The 18,746-nt window shown below is 46.0% G+C and overlaps 1 protein-coding gene across 1 annotated transcript; it reads right to left on the reverse strand.

The window, feature by feature from the left end:
• Positions 1 to 10,101: 10,101 nt before the first annotated feature.
• On the reverse strand, positions 10,102 to 17,836 carry LOC114638068 (60S ribosomal protein L23-like). Its single transcript, XM_028786419.1, has 2 exons — positions 17,806 to 17,836; positions 10,102 to 10,579 (listed from the first exon to the last, which is right to left on the reverse strand). The coding sequence occupies exons 1-2, from the start codon at positions 17,834 to 17,836 to the stop codon at positions 10,149 to 10,151; spliced, it is 462 nt and encodes a 153-aa protein (XP_028642252.1). The 3' UTR covers positions 10,102 to 10,148.
• Between the last annotated feature and the right edge of the window lie 910 nt (positions 17,837 to 18,746).

The raw sequence follows: 18,746 nt of genomic DNA on the forward strand, positions 1-18,746 counted from the left end.
GGAGATCTGAAGAGTGCTTTGACATCAGACATGGAGGTGCAGAGTTTGGAGTTTGCTTGCCCAGCTTGTTTCTGGTTTTGCTTTGGTTCAGTATATCCCCACCATGGTCCCTTTCCTTTATTTTGGAATGGTGATGTACATCCTGTGCCAGGGTGTGGGGCAAGAATGTGATCTATCTGCTTTTTTATTTTAATTTTACAGGGGCTACAGCTTAGGGATTGCCTGGTCTCAAAAGAGACTTAGAACTTTGAAGGTTATAATGTGTTGAGATTGTTATAGACTATTAGACTATGGGGACTTTTAAAGTTGGCTGAATGCATTTTTGCCTTAAAATATTGCTACAAGACTAAGGGGACCTGGAAGTGGAATGTTGTGGTCTGAATACAATTGCCCCTACAGGCTCATATACTGAAATCTTTGATCATCAAATAGCACCACTTGACAAGAGTGTAGGTGGTGTGGCCTTGTTACAGTAATGTGGCCTTTTTTGAGGACATGAATTAAAGAGTAGGCTTTGGTTTTCAAAGTGCCAAGCCAGGCAGCCCCCCCTCTCTCTCCCCCTGCTGCCTGTGAATCCATATGCAGAACTCTCAGCTCCTTCCCCAGCACCATGGCTGCCTGTGTGCTGCCATGTTTCCTGCCATGAAGAGAATGCACTGACCTCTCAAACTGTAAGCAAGTTCCAATTAAATGTTTTCTCTCATAAGGTTTTCTGTGTTCCTGAGATCACAGCAATAAACTCTAAAATATTTTCTTTTGTATTTCATGCATAGAATCACTAGGATTTATTAGCCTCAACCAAAACTTCCATATGAGTCAAGACACCATAAAATTCACTCTGCCTGTGATCACCATTACAGTGTAGGGTAGTCCACTGTGAACATTCTGTACTTCCCATATGCTAGTTACAATCACTCTGCCTTTAGCTATTGGGTGTTACTACCTGGCCCCTGTTAACAATTAAACCCACTGCATGTAATTCATCCAATTCAGCAGCAGCATCTCCAACCCTAAGGTCTGGCACAAGGAAAAGGACAACAAAGCTCTTTACATGTGCTGGTGCCCCTCTCACTATCTTGTGTCTTATAGAATCAGTGAAGGGCATGTCTTCTGTGCAGTCCCACGGCATAGAATTAGGTTTTACACATTATAACGACTCTACCATTGCAATTCCCCTGAGCCTTAGAATACCTTCATCAACACGAAGCCAAGAAATATTAGGCATCTTCAACTCCTTTTCAGTACACCATATTTTGATAAACACTTCAGCCTAAGATTCAAACACATTCCTGACAGCTTTTTAAAATATGAAAGCTTCCATGCTAAAACTACAATCTCTACACAGAGTTCCCATATCCAAAAACTCAGCCTGACCCAGTTTTGTGTTCCTTCCACCATGATCCCACACCCTCAAAATCCATCCCCACACATATTCCCCAGACTTCTGCTGAATGAATTAGCAAACTCGTCAAGCTCCTTACATATGTGCACATAAGTGCAGGGCTCCTCCTCATGGACTACACACTCTACCTCCCCTCCTGGAATCTACTTTGTCTGAAGTCTTGTTATAGGTCTAGAGACAGGTAACACAGCTGCTGACAAACACTGGAGTTGAGAAAGGACTGCTGGATTAGATCAGCATATATATGTAAAAACCTCAGAATGGAAGGAAGGAAATGTGTGGAGTTCAGGGAGATGTTTGCCTTTGTTTCAACAAGAAAAGGAAAGCTGTGAATTCCTTCAAATTTGATGTATATTAGATTTGTCCAGGGGAGACCTCCTGAAAATCTTGGCTGCAAAAATGAAGGAAAAAAAAACAAACAAACAACTGGAACAACAACAACAACAACAAAAAAAAACCTGAATTCTCATCCCTCTACATGGAAACAGCTCTGAGCTGGCTGAGTCATGAATGTGTGCTGTCATTATTCAGAGCAGGATCTGGCAAGCAGGAATGTCCCACAGATTCAGCAAGAACAAAAGCAGAAGCAAGAGCAAGCAAACAAAGAGAAAGCCGTTTCTTTTTCTATGTCTTCATGTAGGCTTTCAGCAGATGATATGACCCAGATTATAAATTGGAGAGGGGCTCCATCTCAAATATTCTGGATTACAGGTGTGTCTTCCTACCTCAAAGAAAAGGATCAGAAATTGATCAAAACACCTCACAGATAATTCACCTCCATTTTGAGGTTTTAGTTAATCCCACATGTAGCTGGCATCCAAGAATCAATATCATCATTCCTGTCAAGAGTTCTGGAACTACTCTGTTTGGGGCTTTGCAGCTCCTTTTAGCACTCATGGCTCTGCCTCCTGCCTCCCCTCTTACAGGGAGTGTCAGGAGCCATAATGGGACAAGCTAATAATTAACATTTGATCATCCTGAAATGCTTGCCTCGGATTATTATATAATCTGTGACAAGTGTGCCCTATTCAGCAAGGCTGTGGCGGACGTATTTTAGGAAATATCCTACTATTAATATGCTTTTCCTATTGTTTTATTATTATTATTATTATTATTATTATTATTATTATTACTAAACATATGTAACAATCACCAAGCAATAGCACACCCCTTTGGAGCAGATCTCTGCAGACCCACGAAGATGTACTGTCTTGTAGTGATGCTATATAGACAAATAGATGACTTCCTAAGTCTTAGTGATGATCCTATAAGAATTCCTAAAATTATATCAATGATTATTTAGCTCTTTTTATAGTGGGACTGGTATTACATCCCTTTCTGATAGTCAAGGCTGCAATGAGAACTCTGCCAGTCTCATCAGAGTGTCATCAGTTAATTTGCCCTTAGATAGTAACCAGACTCTCTCCTACTCAGAGCACATTCCAAGGTGGTTAATAATTAACCAAAGGTCACTCAAAGGGAACTCATGATTTATTATAGGTACTAGGACAGAAAAGAAAATATTGCCTGGGTTTATCTATACAAAACTTCACTAATTTCTTAGTTATAGTTTTAAACCTTCAGTGAACCTGTGGAGCTAGACAGGTGATGGATGTTTAGTCAGGTAATTACACCTAATGGATATGCATGTAAACATTATCTGTTGTAAACTTCTATTTCAATTTATGATTTGAATTTTGGTGTGAACTTGTGACGAACTTTGTAACATGTGATCATGTACTTGGAATGAGGTATAAGTACTGAAGACAAAGACAGACGTTCGTTCGTTAGGAGCCGTCTGCTCTCCCCCTTCTTTTTTCCCTGCTTAGAATTTCCCCACTTAGAATTTTTCCTCTGTTAGAATTTTTTCCCTTTCCCCACTTAGAGCCTTTCCACCTTTTCTCTTAGATAGCTTTCATGGGAAACTTTTTACACTTAGCAATAAACTATAATAACATTTCTAAGTGTCTTTCCTTCCTGCGGCCTCAAACCAACAGACCTGAGTTAGAGCCTGGCAGTGCCAGCAGAGAGAGTACTAAGGTTATTTGCCTAATGCTCTGATGTCCTTGGGCTGGGTTGCTAAGTGTACCCAGAAACTGCAGTTTCTGGCCTCAGAGGATCAAACAGATTGCAGGTCAGCTACAGTAGCCTAGTAAGTAAACTTTAGTAAGGTAGACAAGTAAGATTTTCTTAAACAGCAACCCTAAATATCTCGTAAGACCAAAGTCTTACCCCTGCCAACGCTCTTCCAATTCCCATCCCCCTCGGCTGCCTCAAGAAGAACCAACAAGGAGGAGAAGAAAGAAGATCACCTTCTCCTCCCACCAAGCCGGGGCTGGCTTCCGGCAAGGGAGTTTTCTTCCCACGTGTGGAAACGCATGGAAAGTTCTTCTGGATGTAAGTTTGATGAGAGCAGGGTAGCATGAGACCTGAGACCCCTGGAGAAGTGCAGACAGGAAGGAGGTCCTGGGACAGCTCAGCCAGCCTGGATCCCCTTTACCCTCAGCTCTGTGGGCTTAGGCTCAGGCCTCTTTTCTTCTTCCACCAGGTGGCAGTGTTGCCCAAGAATGTGATGTTTCTCTTAATCTTCAACAGGTGAGAGACCCTGGAGGGTCTGCAGTGGGAGGGAAGATGGGGAAAGGGGACACCTTTCTCTGCAGTAACACTCTGGAGGTTGGGATGTCACAGTCTGTTACAAATTAGCATTCAAACACCTGAGTGGAATTATTTTGTTGATGGAGAATCAAAAACTACCACTGGCTCAAGTGCAAAGATGAGCACACACTGTGTCTTATTCTTGTAATGAGGCTGTGATCCACTGTACACAGTAGGTCCATACAATGAATTATCTTCTGTATTTTTAATTTTATGGGTTTTTTTCAAATGGGCTTTCAGTATGCTTTGTTTCAATCATCTGTTCCTGTCTTCCTCCAGTGTGGGCTTCATTGTCTGGTGGTACAGTATTGTCTAAACATCCCTGTGTCCTCAGCCCCTGGCCTCACACACTAGATGGATAGAAGAGAAGGGAGAGCAAATTTCCAAACATATTTTTTAAATTCTAATTTTATTAGATGTATTTATTTTTCATATATGAGTATGTAGGTGCACTAGCATTGAATCCATTGGAACTGAAGTTACAGATGGTTGACAGGCCCCATGTGCTGATGGAACTCAATCCAGATCCTCTGCAACAGCAACAAGTGCTCTTAGCTGCTGAACCATCTTTTCAGCCACTGTTGGAATGTTTACACAAGGAAACCACACAGCTGATTCACAGCATGCTGGCTGAGCACCTTGAGAGAGACTAGATGCACAGGAAGAGACAGAGTCAGTGCAGAGCTCAGGAGGGAGGGGTGCTGAGCACTGATGGGGTGAGGCCTGAGGGACAGAGACAGAGAGGGGGGCTCATCAGGAGGAGACAGAGGCAAAGGAGGAGATGCTAACTCAGCAGAGTCTCCTGTTTGAGAGTATTTCTGTCAGGCTGCACTGGACACATCTGCAGAACCCTGCTGACATCTTACATTTCATAGTGAACGCTGTGCTGGTTTGAATGAGAACAGCCACACAGGCTCATAGGAATGGATACTTGAAATCCAGTGGATAGAACTCTTGGGAAAGGATTGGGATGTGTGACAAAGTTGGAGAAATGTCACTGGGGCTGGACATTGAGGTTTGAACAACTTCCAGGCTACCTGTGGTTCACTGTGCCCGGTTGACTGTGCAGCAATGAGCAGTGGCTTGGCTGGAATTTAATGGGACAGAGATGGAAAGCTGACCTGGGGGCCATTATAGAGCAGGTGAAAGTACAGATCACCATAGCCAATAGCTCCATGTGTAGGAGCTACTGAAGAAGATGACTGACAGATGTTTCAGAAAATGCATTGGGAAGCCTGGAGCTCCTTGGATAACTCAGAGGAGAAATGCATCATCATGTGCATGGACCACTGCATGGATGCCTTGAACACTGTGTCCTATGCCTACAACTCGACTGCAGAGGGAACAAGCCAACATGTGACTGAAACCTGTGCTTCTGGACACTGTTCGCAGAAGAAACCAAGAATCAGTATGGGTGCATGGATCTGGCTTCGCCCACTGAGTTGTGACCTCCTGAGAGCAGGCCAATAAACCCCTCCTGGGAGGGTGGGGAAGGAGAGACTTCCACTGTTCCCAGAGCCTCAGCCTCTGGTGTACAGATAGAGATGTGAGCTCCCACTGTTCCTCCACCACACCTTTCCTCTGCCATCATGGATTCAAACCCTCTGAGACTAGAGAACAGACTAAACACACATTTGTTTAGAAGCTGGGGTCACATAGTCTTATCATAGTCATAGAAATGTCACTAAAGCCAGGTGTGATGACACAGGTCTGTAATCCCAGCATTCAGGATGCAGAGACAGATGGAACTCTGTGAGTTCAAGGACAGCCTGGTTTACGTGGTGAGTTCCAAGACAGCCAGAGCTGTGCAGACAGACCTTGTCTCAAAACAGAATAAAATAAGAAGTAACAGAGACAGAGCCTTTCAGTGGAGCCACCTAAGGCCAGCTGCCTCCTTAGGTTAATCAGGGTGAAACCTAAGAGCATCAAGTTGCTAGGGAAACAGAGAAGAGATCAGATCAAACTCCACACGATCAAATTCTGTATAAATTTATTCTTTCCCCACACTACTGATCAGGGCTGACACCTCACATCATCAGTGTGTACTCTCTGGCATGAGAATCATCTTTCTTCCAGTGTCCACAGTGCACAAGCCTAAGGAACTCTGGGGCCAACTCAGTTATCAGACTCATTGTCCCACACAGCTGTGACACTCATGTCCCTCACCTCAACAGCTCATAGTGGGAGTGAAGGTCAGAGAGGGAGTGAGAGGGTCACAGATTACATAAATTCTACCACACTGTCATCATTATTCTGTTATAGTTAATTACAGTTTCTCTGCTATTGTGACTGAGTCACTAAAGCAACTGTACCATGGAAGTGGGGACACAGAGCACATGTAGTGTAGACAAGGATCAATGCCTGCTGTCTGTGGTCTCCACAGGTTCCCAGTGGACAAGAGGGTCTGCAGTGCTGAGACAATGACCGAGGTCCACATGGACACACTCAGGACTAGGAATAGAAATCTTTGTAAAACACAACCACCTAGAGTGACAGATACTTTATACGTGAGGAAACATAAGTCTAAGCCCAAGGCTAAGGCAACAGAATCCTGAGGGAAGAGGCAAAGCCTCCTCTTTACAGATGAAAGTCACTCAGGCCTGGCAGTGTGAGCCACTCTCTCCAGATGAACAGAGCCTGATCTCTGTGGGGTTCCTGTGGGGTTTGTAAGCTAGCACCTCTGTTTTAAGGAGAAGAATCTCTCCACTGCATCCCCAACTGCTTTTTTTGTCACTGTATTCCCAGAAGTGGCTTTGAAGATGCCTAACACCTGGCACTGGCCTCAGAACTTCCCTAGAAACCAAGTGGCTAGCACAGTCCTCAGAACTTCCCCCTCAGCCCCATGCACACAGAACCCCACCCCATTCCTTCCTGCCATCTGACCCTCCCAAAAGACACAGCCAGCAAAAGACCCACAAATCCTAATCCCAATAGTAACTCCCTAAGTGTGAACCCTCATCCTGGGAATGATGGTATCAGCCTGAGAACAGATAAACAAATGCAGCTTTCAGTCTCCATGCCACCAAAATTGGCACCTTCTCTGATGGATAGCCAAGCACTCAGTTCTAGGCTTGCTGTTTCTACTGACTGTGCACATTGCTGATTCTAGTCTGTGTCTCCATTCAGAGACCAGAAACCCACACCAGCTCTTTGACCTGAGTTGGACAATTGAGAATCCTGAAACTGGTTACTGGGCTCAACTGGTTCACACACACACACACACACACACACACACACACACGAAAACCACTCAGGACTCCCTGGTTCCCAGACTTGATATTCCATGTGAGCTGGCTAGCCAATAATTCGTGGCCTGATACTCAAACAACTTTTTGACATTCATATCCTTCATGTTGGTGGAGGACATTTTATATATATCCTGAGGAGAGAAAGACTGTTAACTGTGGGGGCTCAGAACAGTTTTACTGTGACTCCTGGGGTGTGAAACATCAATTACGGGGGATTAAGACATGGAAAGTGTCCAGGGAGGATCTAATCACAGTCACCCGACAAGGGGATGACTCCAAAGTTTAGTTAAGATTTACAGACAAAGGAAAACAAGCAAAAGGATGGGAAGGTGGGAGATGCTGGGATCTCTGGCTCCACTTTGTTGGGGAAGTCAGTCCTGGTCTCGTTTTTATAGTCAGACTTCTGATAAAACCAGTTACAAACCCCTTGCCGGTAGCTGTAGGCCCAAATCAAATTTTGACAAGCCCTAGAGACTTATGAAAGAGCCCTACCCTGAAAAAGGCAGCGCCCACATCACCCCTCAGACCAGCAGGCACTGCTTCCTCAATCCAATCTCTCATAGGGATCTTCAGTCCCAGAACTTTTTCTAAACCTCACAGAGCCAACAGATCCACTCTGGTCAATGATGGAATGCCTTTCAAATTCTAAATGTCTCTCAGCCAGAACTAACCACTTCTTGTTGCCTATGTTATAATGCCAGACCCCCTTTTTATGAAGGCATTGGATTAATATACTAATACGATGATTCTGAAAAAGACATTGACTGCCTGCAGATGGTCCCAGGAAGGACTGGCCTTGACTCTGCAGACCATATCGGGGCAAGACACATGCCTGGGAAAGTCCCCCCATCACACCAGCATCTCTGTAATGGAAGTATACCCTACCTGCTGTTCATTCAAAATGGGTTATCCCCTCCCTCCCCTGAACAAGCATGATGATCTTGTTGGACCAGGCTAACTCCACGTGTGCATAGAGAAGTCCCTAATTCCCCTACCACAAAAGAATTTTGCATTCTAGTTTAGCTGGTGCCCCCCACCACCACCACCATATAACCTATTATTCAGAAAAAGTGGTGCTAAAGAGCTTAGTGGGGTGTGTTAGGGGAGACCTCATGAAGCAGAAAAGAGAACCTATCTCTCTGACCTTAGCAGTGATTCTGGGATCAGGATTTGTGGGGGGGCCAGTACTGGAATAGCTGCACTGACATTACAAGAAAAGAACAAAATAGCTTAAAAGGGGACATAGATGAAGACATCCAGCGCCCAGAGAAGTCCAGTTTCCACCTAGAAAGCTATGTAGATTCTCTTGCAGAGGTAGCTCTGCAGAATAGATAGGGGCTAGAACTAGTATTCCTACAACAGGGAGGATTATGTGCCGCCCTATGTGAAGAACGCTGTTTCTATGTCAATCATTCTGGGGTTATTAGAGAGTCACTCGCTAAAGTTAGAGAGAATATAGAAAAACATCAAAAAGAACAGGAAAATTCCAAAAGCTGGTATCATGCACTGTTCAATTCCTCCCCCTGGCTAACCACGATTATTTCAGCAATTGCAGGCCCCCTGATTATAATTTTACTGCTCCTCACTTTTGGGCCATGCACAATTAACAAACTTTTGTAGGATATGAAGCAGAGGCTAGGAGCCATTCAACCGATGATTATGCAATCTCAATAAAAGCCAGCTAATGAAGACCATTTAGACTGTTAGTGAGACCAAGATTGGCCTCCAGAGTTACTAGCAGAGCGCAAAGAAGAAGCTGAGCAGCTGGCACAGCCCTCAGCACTTCCCTAGAAGCCCAGCAGCTGGTGCCCACCTCAGCACTTCCCCCTCAGCTCCTTACACACAGAAGCCCTGAAAACGTGAACCAAGACAGATAATCAGACACAAGTGGGAGCAGGCTGGTGATGCAGAGAGAATCAGGGCTTTTCTGGAGGGCAAGTACGAGGAGTCACTTGGCAATATCTGGAGTTCCGGAAGGAGACGCTGCTGTGCACAGGTGCAGGGCCGTGGGCAGCTCCTCTCTCTTCCCTCGGGCTGTGGCTCAGTTCTGGGCATGAAATAACCCTCAGCTGGGGTGATGGCCCTGTCTGAGAGGAGGAAGAGTGTGCCTGAGTCTCCTGATCCTCATCACAGTGACTGCACTGACTCTAATAGAGCCCAGCCTTCTCCCTGGACAGTTCCCAGTCTGTCTCAAAAGAGAAGGAGAGAATTTCCTGACAGAACAGCAAGTTCTCCCTGTTGTCAGCCATGGCCTCTCCCAGGCCAGGTTCTCTGCCCACACCTGCTATCTGTGGACACTGACTCCTGTCTTACTGAGTGTGTCAGCCCTTACACCTCAGGACCGGAAGTATCCTTTACCTGATAGGAGACATGGACTCCCTACACTAGGCTGGTTGCCCCAGTTTCTAGAACTTTCCAAAGAATGCATTCTCCCAGATCCCTTCCTGTCTGTGGGGTTTTCATGGCTTCAACAACCCAATTCTATCTATTCCAACAGTGGTGAATGATCACAGGAGCCACCTCTGATCTCCAACATTGAGGAATGTAAACTGTGGAATTTCTTTTTCTTTTTTTCTATGTCTTTTATTTTACTTATTTATTTTCTCATTTATTTCCCCCCCCTTTTTTTTTGAAGGCATTATTTTGCTTCTAGTCAGTATTTATCTGAACTGGAGTGATCCTGTTTCTCCATGCCCTTGTATTATCATTTGTATCAGTCTCCACAGATCCCAGGGGAGACTGCTAACCTGAATAATTAGAGAAGTTAAATCAGGGTTTTTCTTTTTTTTTTTTTTTTCAGAGCAAAGACTTTAATGAATATATTTTACAAATACACTGGAGACTCAGGCAATGCTGCCTGCATTGGATGCAATCCTGGGCCACAAGTCTGCACACTCCTTTGCAACTGGACCTGTGATAGCAGAACCTTTCATCTCCCCTTTATTGTTTACTATGACCCCCGCATTATCTTCAAAATACAGAAACACCCCATCTTTTCTTCGATATGACTTTCGTTGTCGAATCACCACTGCTGGATGTACCTTTTTTCTTAGTTCTGGTTTGCCTTTCTTAACTGTGGCCATCACCATGTCGCCCACACCAGCAGCAGGAAGTCTGTTCAGCCGTCCCTTGATTCCCTTCACAGAGATGATATACAAGTTTTTGGCTCCTGTGTTGTCAGCACAGTTGATCACAGCTCCTACCGGAAGACCCAGGGAAATCCGGAATTTCGCTCCGGAGGACCCACCACGTCCTCGCTTCGACCAGGGTTTTTCTTTTTTTTTTTTTTTTTTTTTGGTTTTTCGAGACAGGGTTTCTCTGAGTAGCCCTGGCTGTCCTGGAACTCACTCTGTAGACCAGGCTAGCCTCGAACTCTCGAACTCAGAAATCCGCCTGCCTCTGCCTCCCAAGTGCTGGGATTAAAGGCGTGCGCCACCACCGCCCGGCTCAGGGTTTTTCTTAAAGGAGTGATTCTTGTGAATTTCAACTGTTTCCTGTCAGAACCAAACATCCAGAAGCCTTCTGCACTTCCTCTGTCCAACAAGTAACACTACTTCCCCTGGTGAATCAGGAACTAGAATCAGGAATTGAGAGACAGGGTCTTCTGCAATCCAGGGCTAGAGTGAGAAGGAGGATTCACACACCCCGTGAGCCCACTGTGTTCCAGTGAGTGTTGCACTGGGTTGCACAGCATACTCTAGAGATCCTATGGAATACACCTGTATCTTGTCACCTCAGAGGCAGGGGCTGGGAGTCATTTTCTCTGGCTGAGTGTCACACCACATTTCTGCTACAGACTTTGTGATGGCTGTTAACTTGAACTGACAGTTAATGCTGGTCTGCAAGATGACCACAGTGGTTAAGCCTCAGTGATGGACCCCTTCTAGGAGCATGATTTCTATTTTCTGATTTTGATATGAACTCAAACACATATATAAATTATATATTTTTTTTATTCCATCTGCCATTCTTTGGCTACCAATCTCATTCTGTAGAACATCACATAAGCATAACCATGTTGACCCATTGGCTCATGTGGATTCCCTCTTAGCTTCTGAGTCCCCAGGAAAATGTACAGTTCTGTGCTTGGGGACCAACTCTACCTGCTGGTCACTATCACAATGACAGTGTAAGTGTTCAAACAGACAGGTAGTCAAGTGTCATCATTGATTCAACTGAGTCTTGTGTAGATTTCAGTTTGTCTTTTTAATTGTGGGAATTCTTAAATCTTCCACACAGATCCCCCAAAGGCACATGTGACCCACCATCCCAGATCTGAAGGTGAAGTTACCCTGAGGTGGTGGGCCCTGGGCTTCTACCCTGCTGACATCACCCTGACCTGGCAGTTGAATGGGGAGGAGCTGACCCAGGACATGGAGCTTGTGGAGACCAGGCCTGCAGGGGATGGAAACCTCCAGAAGTAGACATCTGTGGTGGTGCCTCTTGAGAAGGAGCATAATTACACATGCCATGTGTACCATGAGGGGCTCTCTCAGCCCCTCACCCTGAGATGGGGTAAGGAGGGTGTAGGTACAGAGCTGGAGTCAGGGAAAGCTGGAGCCTTCTGCAGACCCTGAGATGGTCAGGGCTGAGAGCTGGGGTCATGACCCTCACCTTCATCTCCTGTACCTGTCCTTCTCAGAGTCTCTTCCTTCCACTGACTCCAACATGGTGATCATTGCTGTTCTGGTTGTCCTTGGAGCTGTGGCCATCATTGGAACTGTGGTGGCTTTTATGATGAAGAGGGGATCAGACACAGGTAGGAAAGGGCAGGTTCTGAGTTTTGTCTCAGCCTCCTTCAGAAGAGTGTTCTGCTCATTACTGGGAAACACAACCACACCCCACATTGCTACTGTCTCCAACTGGGTCTACTGTCAGTTCTGGGATCTTCCTAGTGTCACAATCTTCCTTGAACTCTCACAACTTTTATTCTCACGGGTGGAAAAGGAGGGGACTATGCTGCTGCTCCATGTTAGTGTGGAGGGTGAGATTGTCCCAGGGCCATTGGAGTGGAGCTACACATTTTGGGGACCTCTGGGAATCCATAATAGCTCCTCTAGAGAAATCTTCTCTGGGCCTCAGTTGTACTGTGATATGAATACATACATATGCATATACGTATACACCATATACATATACGTACGTATACATATACATTTGTTTGGTTTTACCCAAGGCAGTGACAGCTTCCAGTGCTCTGATATGTCTCTCTCAGATTGTAAAGGTGACAGTAGATGTCTGTCTTAGGAAAAGGCAATGTGGACATGTTTGGGTTTTAGGGACCTCAGAATACCCTGTGAGTGGTGGGTTGTTGGAATATTGTCTTCATAGTGATTGTTCATGACTCCTGTTCTCTACCATGAAGACAGCTGCCTGGAGTGGACTGAGTAACAGAAGATGCATTCAGGTTTCTCCTGTGATGTCCAGGGCCCTCAGGTTTATTTAGACAACAGTGTCTAATGTTCCCTGTGAGCCTGTGGGCTCAACGTGAAGAACTGTGAAGCCAAGTCTGCCCTTGCACACCAGGGTCCTGTTCCTGCACTGCCTGTGTTCCCTTCCACTGCCAGCCTTCCTTATCTAGGGGTATCTGCATCCTGTCAGCTCCATGCTGCCCTGAGCTGCAGCTCCTCACTTACACATTGAGAGTAAGAATCTGGGTGTGAACTGGATTGTTCACATCCTTGACCTGAGGGTTGATTGACAAGTAAATAAGGGATTGAGAATACTTAGATTTTGTGGAGGAAATAAATGACAGATGGTAAATCTTCCAGAATCTGGGTCACTATGCTTTGTGTATCTTGGGACAGGATGAGGCTGAGGGAGCTGAGTGTAAATGAGGATGTACCCAGATGAGAATTGGAAGGTGACTATAGGACTTTCTCCTCCAGACTGAAACATTCCCTGCTGGAGCCAGTGGGAGGCTAAGGAGGCTCAGGAAACACAAGAAGCTACAGACTCACTGAGTTTACACAATGTAACAAGTCCAGGGTTGAACCAGCAGCAGTTCCTGAGGGAGAAGAAACAATTGAGGGGAGCTGCTGGCTGCGGTGCAGGGGACTGCAGTGATGCAGCTGTTGTGAGTGGACATGCACACTGAGCAGGGCTGCTCAGTGATTATCCCTCAACTCACACACGCTCCTGTGAGTAACCAGAGAACTCAAGGTTCACCAAGCTGACCATGGATGGATGCTTTCCTTGGTCTGCTGTCATTATCTCTCTCTGGGCTGGAGGAAATGCACTCCTCTAGCAGGTGACATACCTGTGTCTTTTGTCATTCACCCACACAGCCTGTTCCAGATATGTGCTGTAAGGTCTCTGCTTCTGAGACACACTAATACATAAAACAGATTTGCTGGCCTGAGGAACATGTACTGACCAGGAAAGATGCATGTGATACAGTGTAGGAGAAATAGCAAGGACAGGTTGTCTCAGGTTGTAGAGGGCAGAAGGGAAGATGTCAAGAGTGCAGGTGAGAGGAACAGGGCAGAGCAGTGTTGGTTTTTATGATTCCTTATGTTTCAGTGTGGCATACTGCTACCTGCCTTTATACCTAGGCCTTTGAAGGAAAAGGCATGTGAATCTCTGTGAGTTCAAGGACAGTCCTGTCTACATAGTGACCGTTGTCTCAAAAATATTTTTAATTATGTGTATGTACTACTTTTCTGTTACTGTAATTAAGCACCATGACTATTGAGAAGAGTGTTTGCAATGAAGCTCCAATGGATAAGAGTGAATCATGGCAGGGAAGTGTTGCAGCAAGCTGCTGGCATCGTGGGTGGAGCAGGAAGCTGAGAGCTCACATCCATAATGGAAAACAGGAGGTAGAGAGAGCAAAGTGGAAGCAGCCAGGTCATTTTACTCTCACAAACTTCCCCTAGGATCATACTTCCTCACGCAAGGCCACACCTCTTCTTAAATCACAACCTTCCCCTATAGTACCACCAAGTAGGGAACAAAGGCCAACCACCCTAGCCCATGGGGGATACTTCTCACTGGATCCACCTCAGTGGATGTGTGTGTTAGTGTGGGTATGGTCAGGTGAGTGCAGGGGTCCTGGAGGTCTAAAGAGGGTGTCAGATGCCCTGGATGTGGTGCTGGGAACTGCACTTGGTTCACACAGGAGGGAAGGAGCTCTCAGTCCTAAGAGTGCTGTTGAAATAGGTGTTCAGTGTGGTGTCATTCAGAGGGTGACCTTTGAGGAAAGAGTTGAAGAATGTAAGAAAACTTTCCCCAGGGTGCTGAACCTAGTTCCTTCCAGACCATGGATCCTGCAGTGCAGATGTGCTGAAGCAGGAGAATTTCTGTGTTCTGAGAAAAAGAAGGAAACAGATGCCTGTTAGGGTCTGTCTACACCATGAGACCTGGTGTATACTGAAAGCGTCCAACTGTTCTAGAGATGTTTTTTCAATCCAAGGCTCTAGGATGCTAAGGAAGGAGGCAGCTGCAGCTAAGGGGAACAAACTGGAAGAAAAGTCACTGGGACTCCAGGAAATCCTGCAGAGGACTGGATGCATTGCAGGAGGAGGCTGATGGGGGCCCAAGTGTGACAGATCCTTGGAATCACCAGTAGAACCATGTGATTCAGAAAATAGCCAATCAGGTCATCAATCGGTTATAGATGGACAGAGAGAATGGAATGTTACATCACAGGGCGGTGCTCACACAGATATCATCCTGTGATTCATGACAATATCACAGCTAATGGTAATCTTTGTGTCAGCAAAGGGAGCCAGGCACAGCTGGCATGGGAAACAGGAGGAGGAGGAAATGGCTTGGGTCCTATTACCAGAGTCCAGGTTCTCACTGTCACTATGCAGATTTGCATATCCACTAAGATGGCCTTCAGGTCCACGTTGCAGGGCCTTTACTCCTAGGGCTGAGGACAGGCTGGGCAAGGGGTTCCTTGGAGGGGGCAGTGATTTCCTGCCCCAAGACACTTAGACTTGAAAATTTCCAGATGTAATTAAATCGGTTCATGGGTGGATGGATGGATGGATGGATGGACGGACGGACAGACAGACAGACAGACAGACAGACAGACAGATAGGATGGATAGATAAGATGGATAGATAGGATGGATAGGTAGAATAGAAAGTAAGGCAGACAGAGAGCTAGATAGACAGATTTTCTGTGGTTCTCTCTATGTAGCCATGGCTTCCTGAGCCACTTTGTAGACCAGGCTCACCTGGATCCTACAGAAATCTGCCTGCCTCTTCCTCCTGCCACACCCTCATGAGTGCTGACATTTAAGGCCAGCACCGACATGTCCTGCAGGACCATAGATTTCAGAGACACATCTGCAGAGCCTAGCAGAACATACTTCACCTTTGTTATTCACATTCTGTGGAGCAACACTATCAGTTTTCCCAGGAAAATATACACAGAGCTTTGTGTGATCTGTTCATGGGAACAGGTAAGTGGGGACCCAGGCAGTGTGAGATGACTAACAGTCTTTCTCCTCTGGTTGCAGCACACAGAAACAAACTGCTGCCCTGGGACTCTTACCAGGCATTTCTCTTTCCTCAGTTTTAGTGACTTTGGTTATGATCTGAACCTAACAAGGCAAACACTATAGAAATAAATAACATGTTTTTACATTTTATCTTTCTTTCTATGGGATGATGATCCTGTCTTACCTGAAGTGAGACTTTGCCTCCTCTGTCCAGTGCCCACAGTGTTCATGATGCACGGGGCTGAGGTGCTCAGGGACACACTCAGCTGTCAGATGCACAGATTCGCTCATCTGTCTTCTCTCACCAACACAGGGGTGAGAACAGGGCAGTGGAAAGGGAGAGGGATGAAATTATGTCTATTACATTATCGTGTTCTTCGCATTCTGCATGCAACAGTTAATCATCTCTTGCTGCAGTTAATGTAGCAACCTTTTTAAAGGAGTGTGTACACAGTAACACAGAGTGAAGACAGGGTTTACTGCTGTGCAGAGTTCAGACACAGGCTCCCAGAAGAAATCTTTTTGGCAACAAAGAATGAGACAACTGTATTGAAGGAACGTGTGTTCCTAGGTGATGCCAGATTAGGGCACTGAAAACCCTTCTTGTGACCTGTAGTCTCAAGGTTAAAACTCGTGACCTAGATGAATTTTAGAAGGAAGCTGTCATTTTGTTTCCCTGGATATCTCTGAAGAACATGTAGGATCCTGACCTCTGGAGGCATGTTTGCTTCCTTGCCTGTAAGGATGAGATACAGTCTGGGACTGTCCCTCCCTGGTTCATTACCCCTATCCTCTTTGCAGTTAGAGCAAGTCTTAAGAATTCTTCCTATGAGGAAGTGGTGGTCGCCCATAACAAGCACTATCAGGATCATGCAAATGTACACCTTTCCATTACTGACCCTGTCCCACATTCTCCACCAAACAGGATGATCTCCATATTGAGAATGAGGATATTTCAGCTTTTGCCCCTCCCCCACACCCCATTCATCAGGCTTTAAGCCATCCTCCAGCCCTGCTGTGCCAGGTCCCTTGCTCATCAGGCCCTCTGCCCCTGTACCACGGGAGGTACCCCTGGTTCACCCCTTGTGTGATCTAGGGGGACTTTGCCTTCAGGCCCTGGCTCCCTTGTTGTCTGTTCCTCCTGCTGGACTGCCTCACCCCCGGGGCATCATCCCTCCTCAGGTATATCAGACATAGAAAATAAATATTAAAATATAAACTAAAAAGGATAGTGTTGGAGAACTGAGAATGGGAGACAAAGATCGCATTCCACATGAGGGATCATCTCTCTCATTTTCTCAGACTAACTCTCCACCTGCCTGCCTTCAGGGACAACTCAGCAAGTCCCCACTGCACTGAAGGCATGAAACACAGGCACAGGTCTCTGCTCAGCAAGTTCCCACTGCAGTGAAGGCAGGAGCACAGGCACAGGTCCCTGCTCAGGGTGAGAGAGTGGAAGCCACGTGAATCCTGACTGATGGACCAGGACTGTGCAAGCCTGGCACACTGGACAGTGAGGGTGCAGAAGGGCTGTCCCAGCGCTCAACACTGTTCAGTCTGAAGGGACAGCAGTGGCATGTGTGTCACCCCTCCACTGCATTTCAGGGCCTGTCTGCAAGGACTCCAACAGCCTGGTGATTTCTGACATTTTCAGAACAAACAGCAGCCTTCTAGGGTCTATGTAAGCCACAGCTGTCCTCTGTACAAATGGATTGAATATGGAGGACAAACAGCAGCTCTGAGGCAGAAGGCAATATGGACTCACTGTAAGGGGGAAAGACAGGCTCATAGCTTTGTCCTGACCATGGCTTCCTAGTCTCCTGGGTCAGCATTCCTGTGGTTGGGTCACAGGGCAAAGCTGGGAATCAGTGAGGCTCACTTTCAGGTGTCCTTGCAAGCTGGAGTCAGGAAGCCTGGATCAATGCCATGGTTATGTCTGCCCATTGGGGAATTCCACAAATGAGAGTCTGAAAGCATCTGTGTGGGAGATCACCCTGCATCTTGTTTGTGAAGACTCTGGAGTGGCACATCATTGGTCCTAAGCCTACTGCAGGGGTCTGGGATGGTGCAGGTCGCCATGCCAATGTGAATGTCAAGGCCAAGTGTAAGGAGTGTGACCTGACATACACAGAAGGAGGCCATGGGAATACTAAGCCAGGATCATCAGGACCACATTAGAACTAGGATCCTGAGGGGTGTCTAGACAATGCCTGATAAACAGATGAGTTCCATGGATCCTAAGGTCCTGCAAGAGACTGTGAAAAGCTGTCTCACAAACAAAATTGAATCATGACTGGTAGCACACATTCTTAATCCCAGCACTCAGGAAACAGAGACAGACAAATCTGAGTTCAAGGCTAACCTGGTCTACAGACTGAGTCCCAAAATAGCCAGAGATAGACAAAGAAATGGTCTCAAAACAAAACATAATAAAGGAAAAAAAACAGAATAAAACCTAGCTTACTAACAAATGTACTACCAGGATGCACCATGGGAAGTTTAAGGGCTATCCATTAAACAGGAGGAGTACTATGGACTCCTACCTGGAAGTGAGTGTGGGAGGGAAGAGAGGACTAGAAGGGGATCGTGTGACACAGTATATTGTGTGCACTTGTGACAAGGCCACAATGACACACTACTTTGCACACTATGCTAGTGACAGCAAATGTCAAACAGAGTTTGTTGACCCTCATGGTCATGAACTACACAGTGAAGACTTAGGTTGTTGTGAGTAGCAGGTTATTTTTTATCTCAGCTCTGGAAGTGGGACAGAGATGGAGAAAGGGGACATGACTCTGCAGGAAGTCTCTGGGTGTTGGGATGTCATAGTCTGTTGCAAGTTAACACTCAAGTGACTGAGTACAAATTTTCTTGTTTACAGGAATCAAAAAGCAACACACAGGCTCAGGTACAAAGATGAGTACACACTCTGTCTTCTTCCAGGGGAGACACTGTGATCCACTATACACAGTAGGTCTATAAAATGGAC

The sequence above is a fragment of the Grammomys surdaster genome, unplaced genomic scaffold (genome assembly GCF_004785775.1).
Source record: "Grammomys surdaster isolate TR1022 unplaced genomic scaffold, NIH_TR_1.0 125504, whole genome shotgun sequence".
Classification (NCBI taxonomy): domain Eukaryota; kingdom Metazoa; phylum Chordata; class Mammalia; order Rodentia; family Muridae; genus Grammomys; species Grammomys surdaster.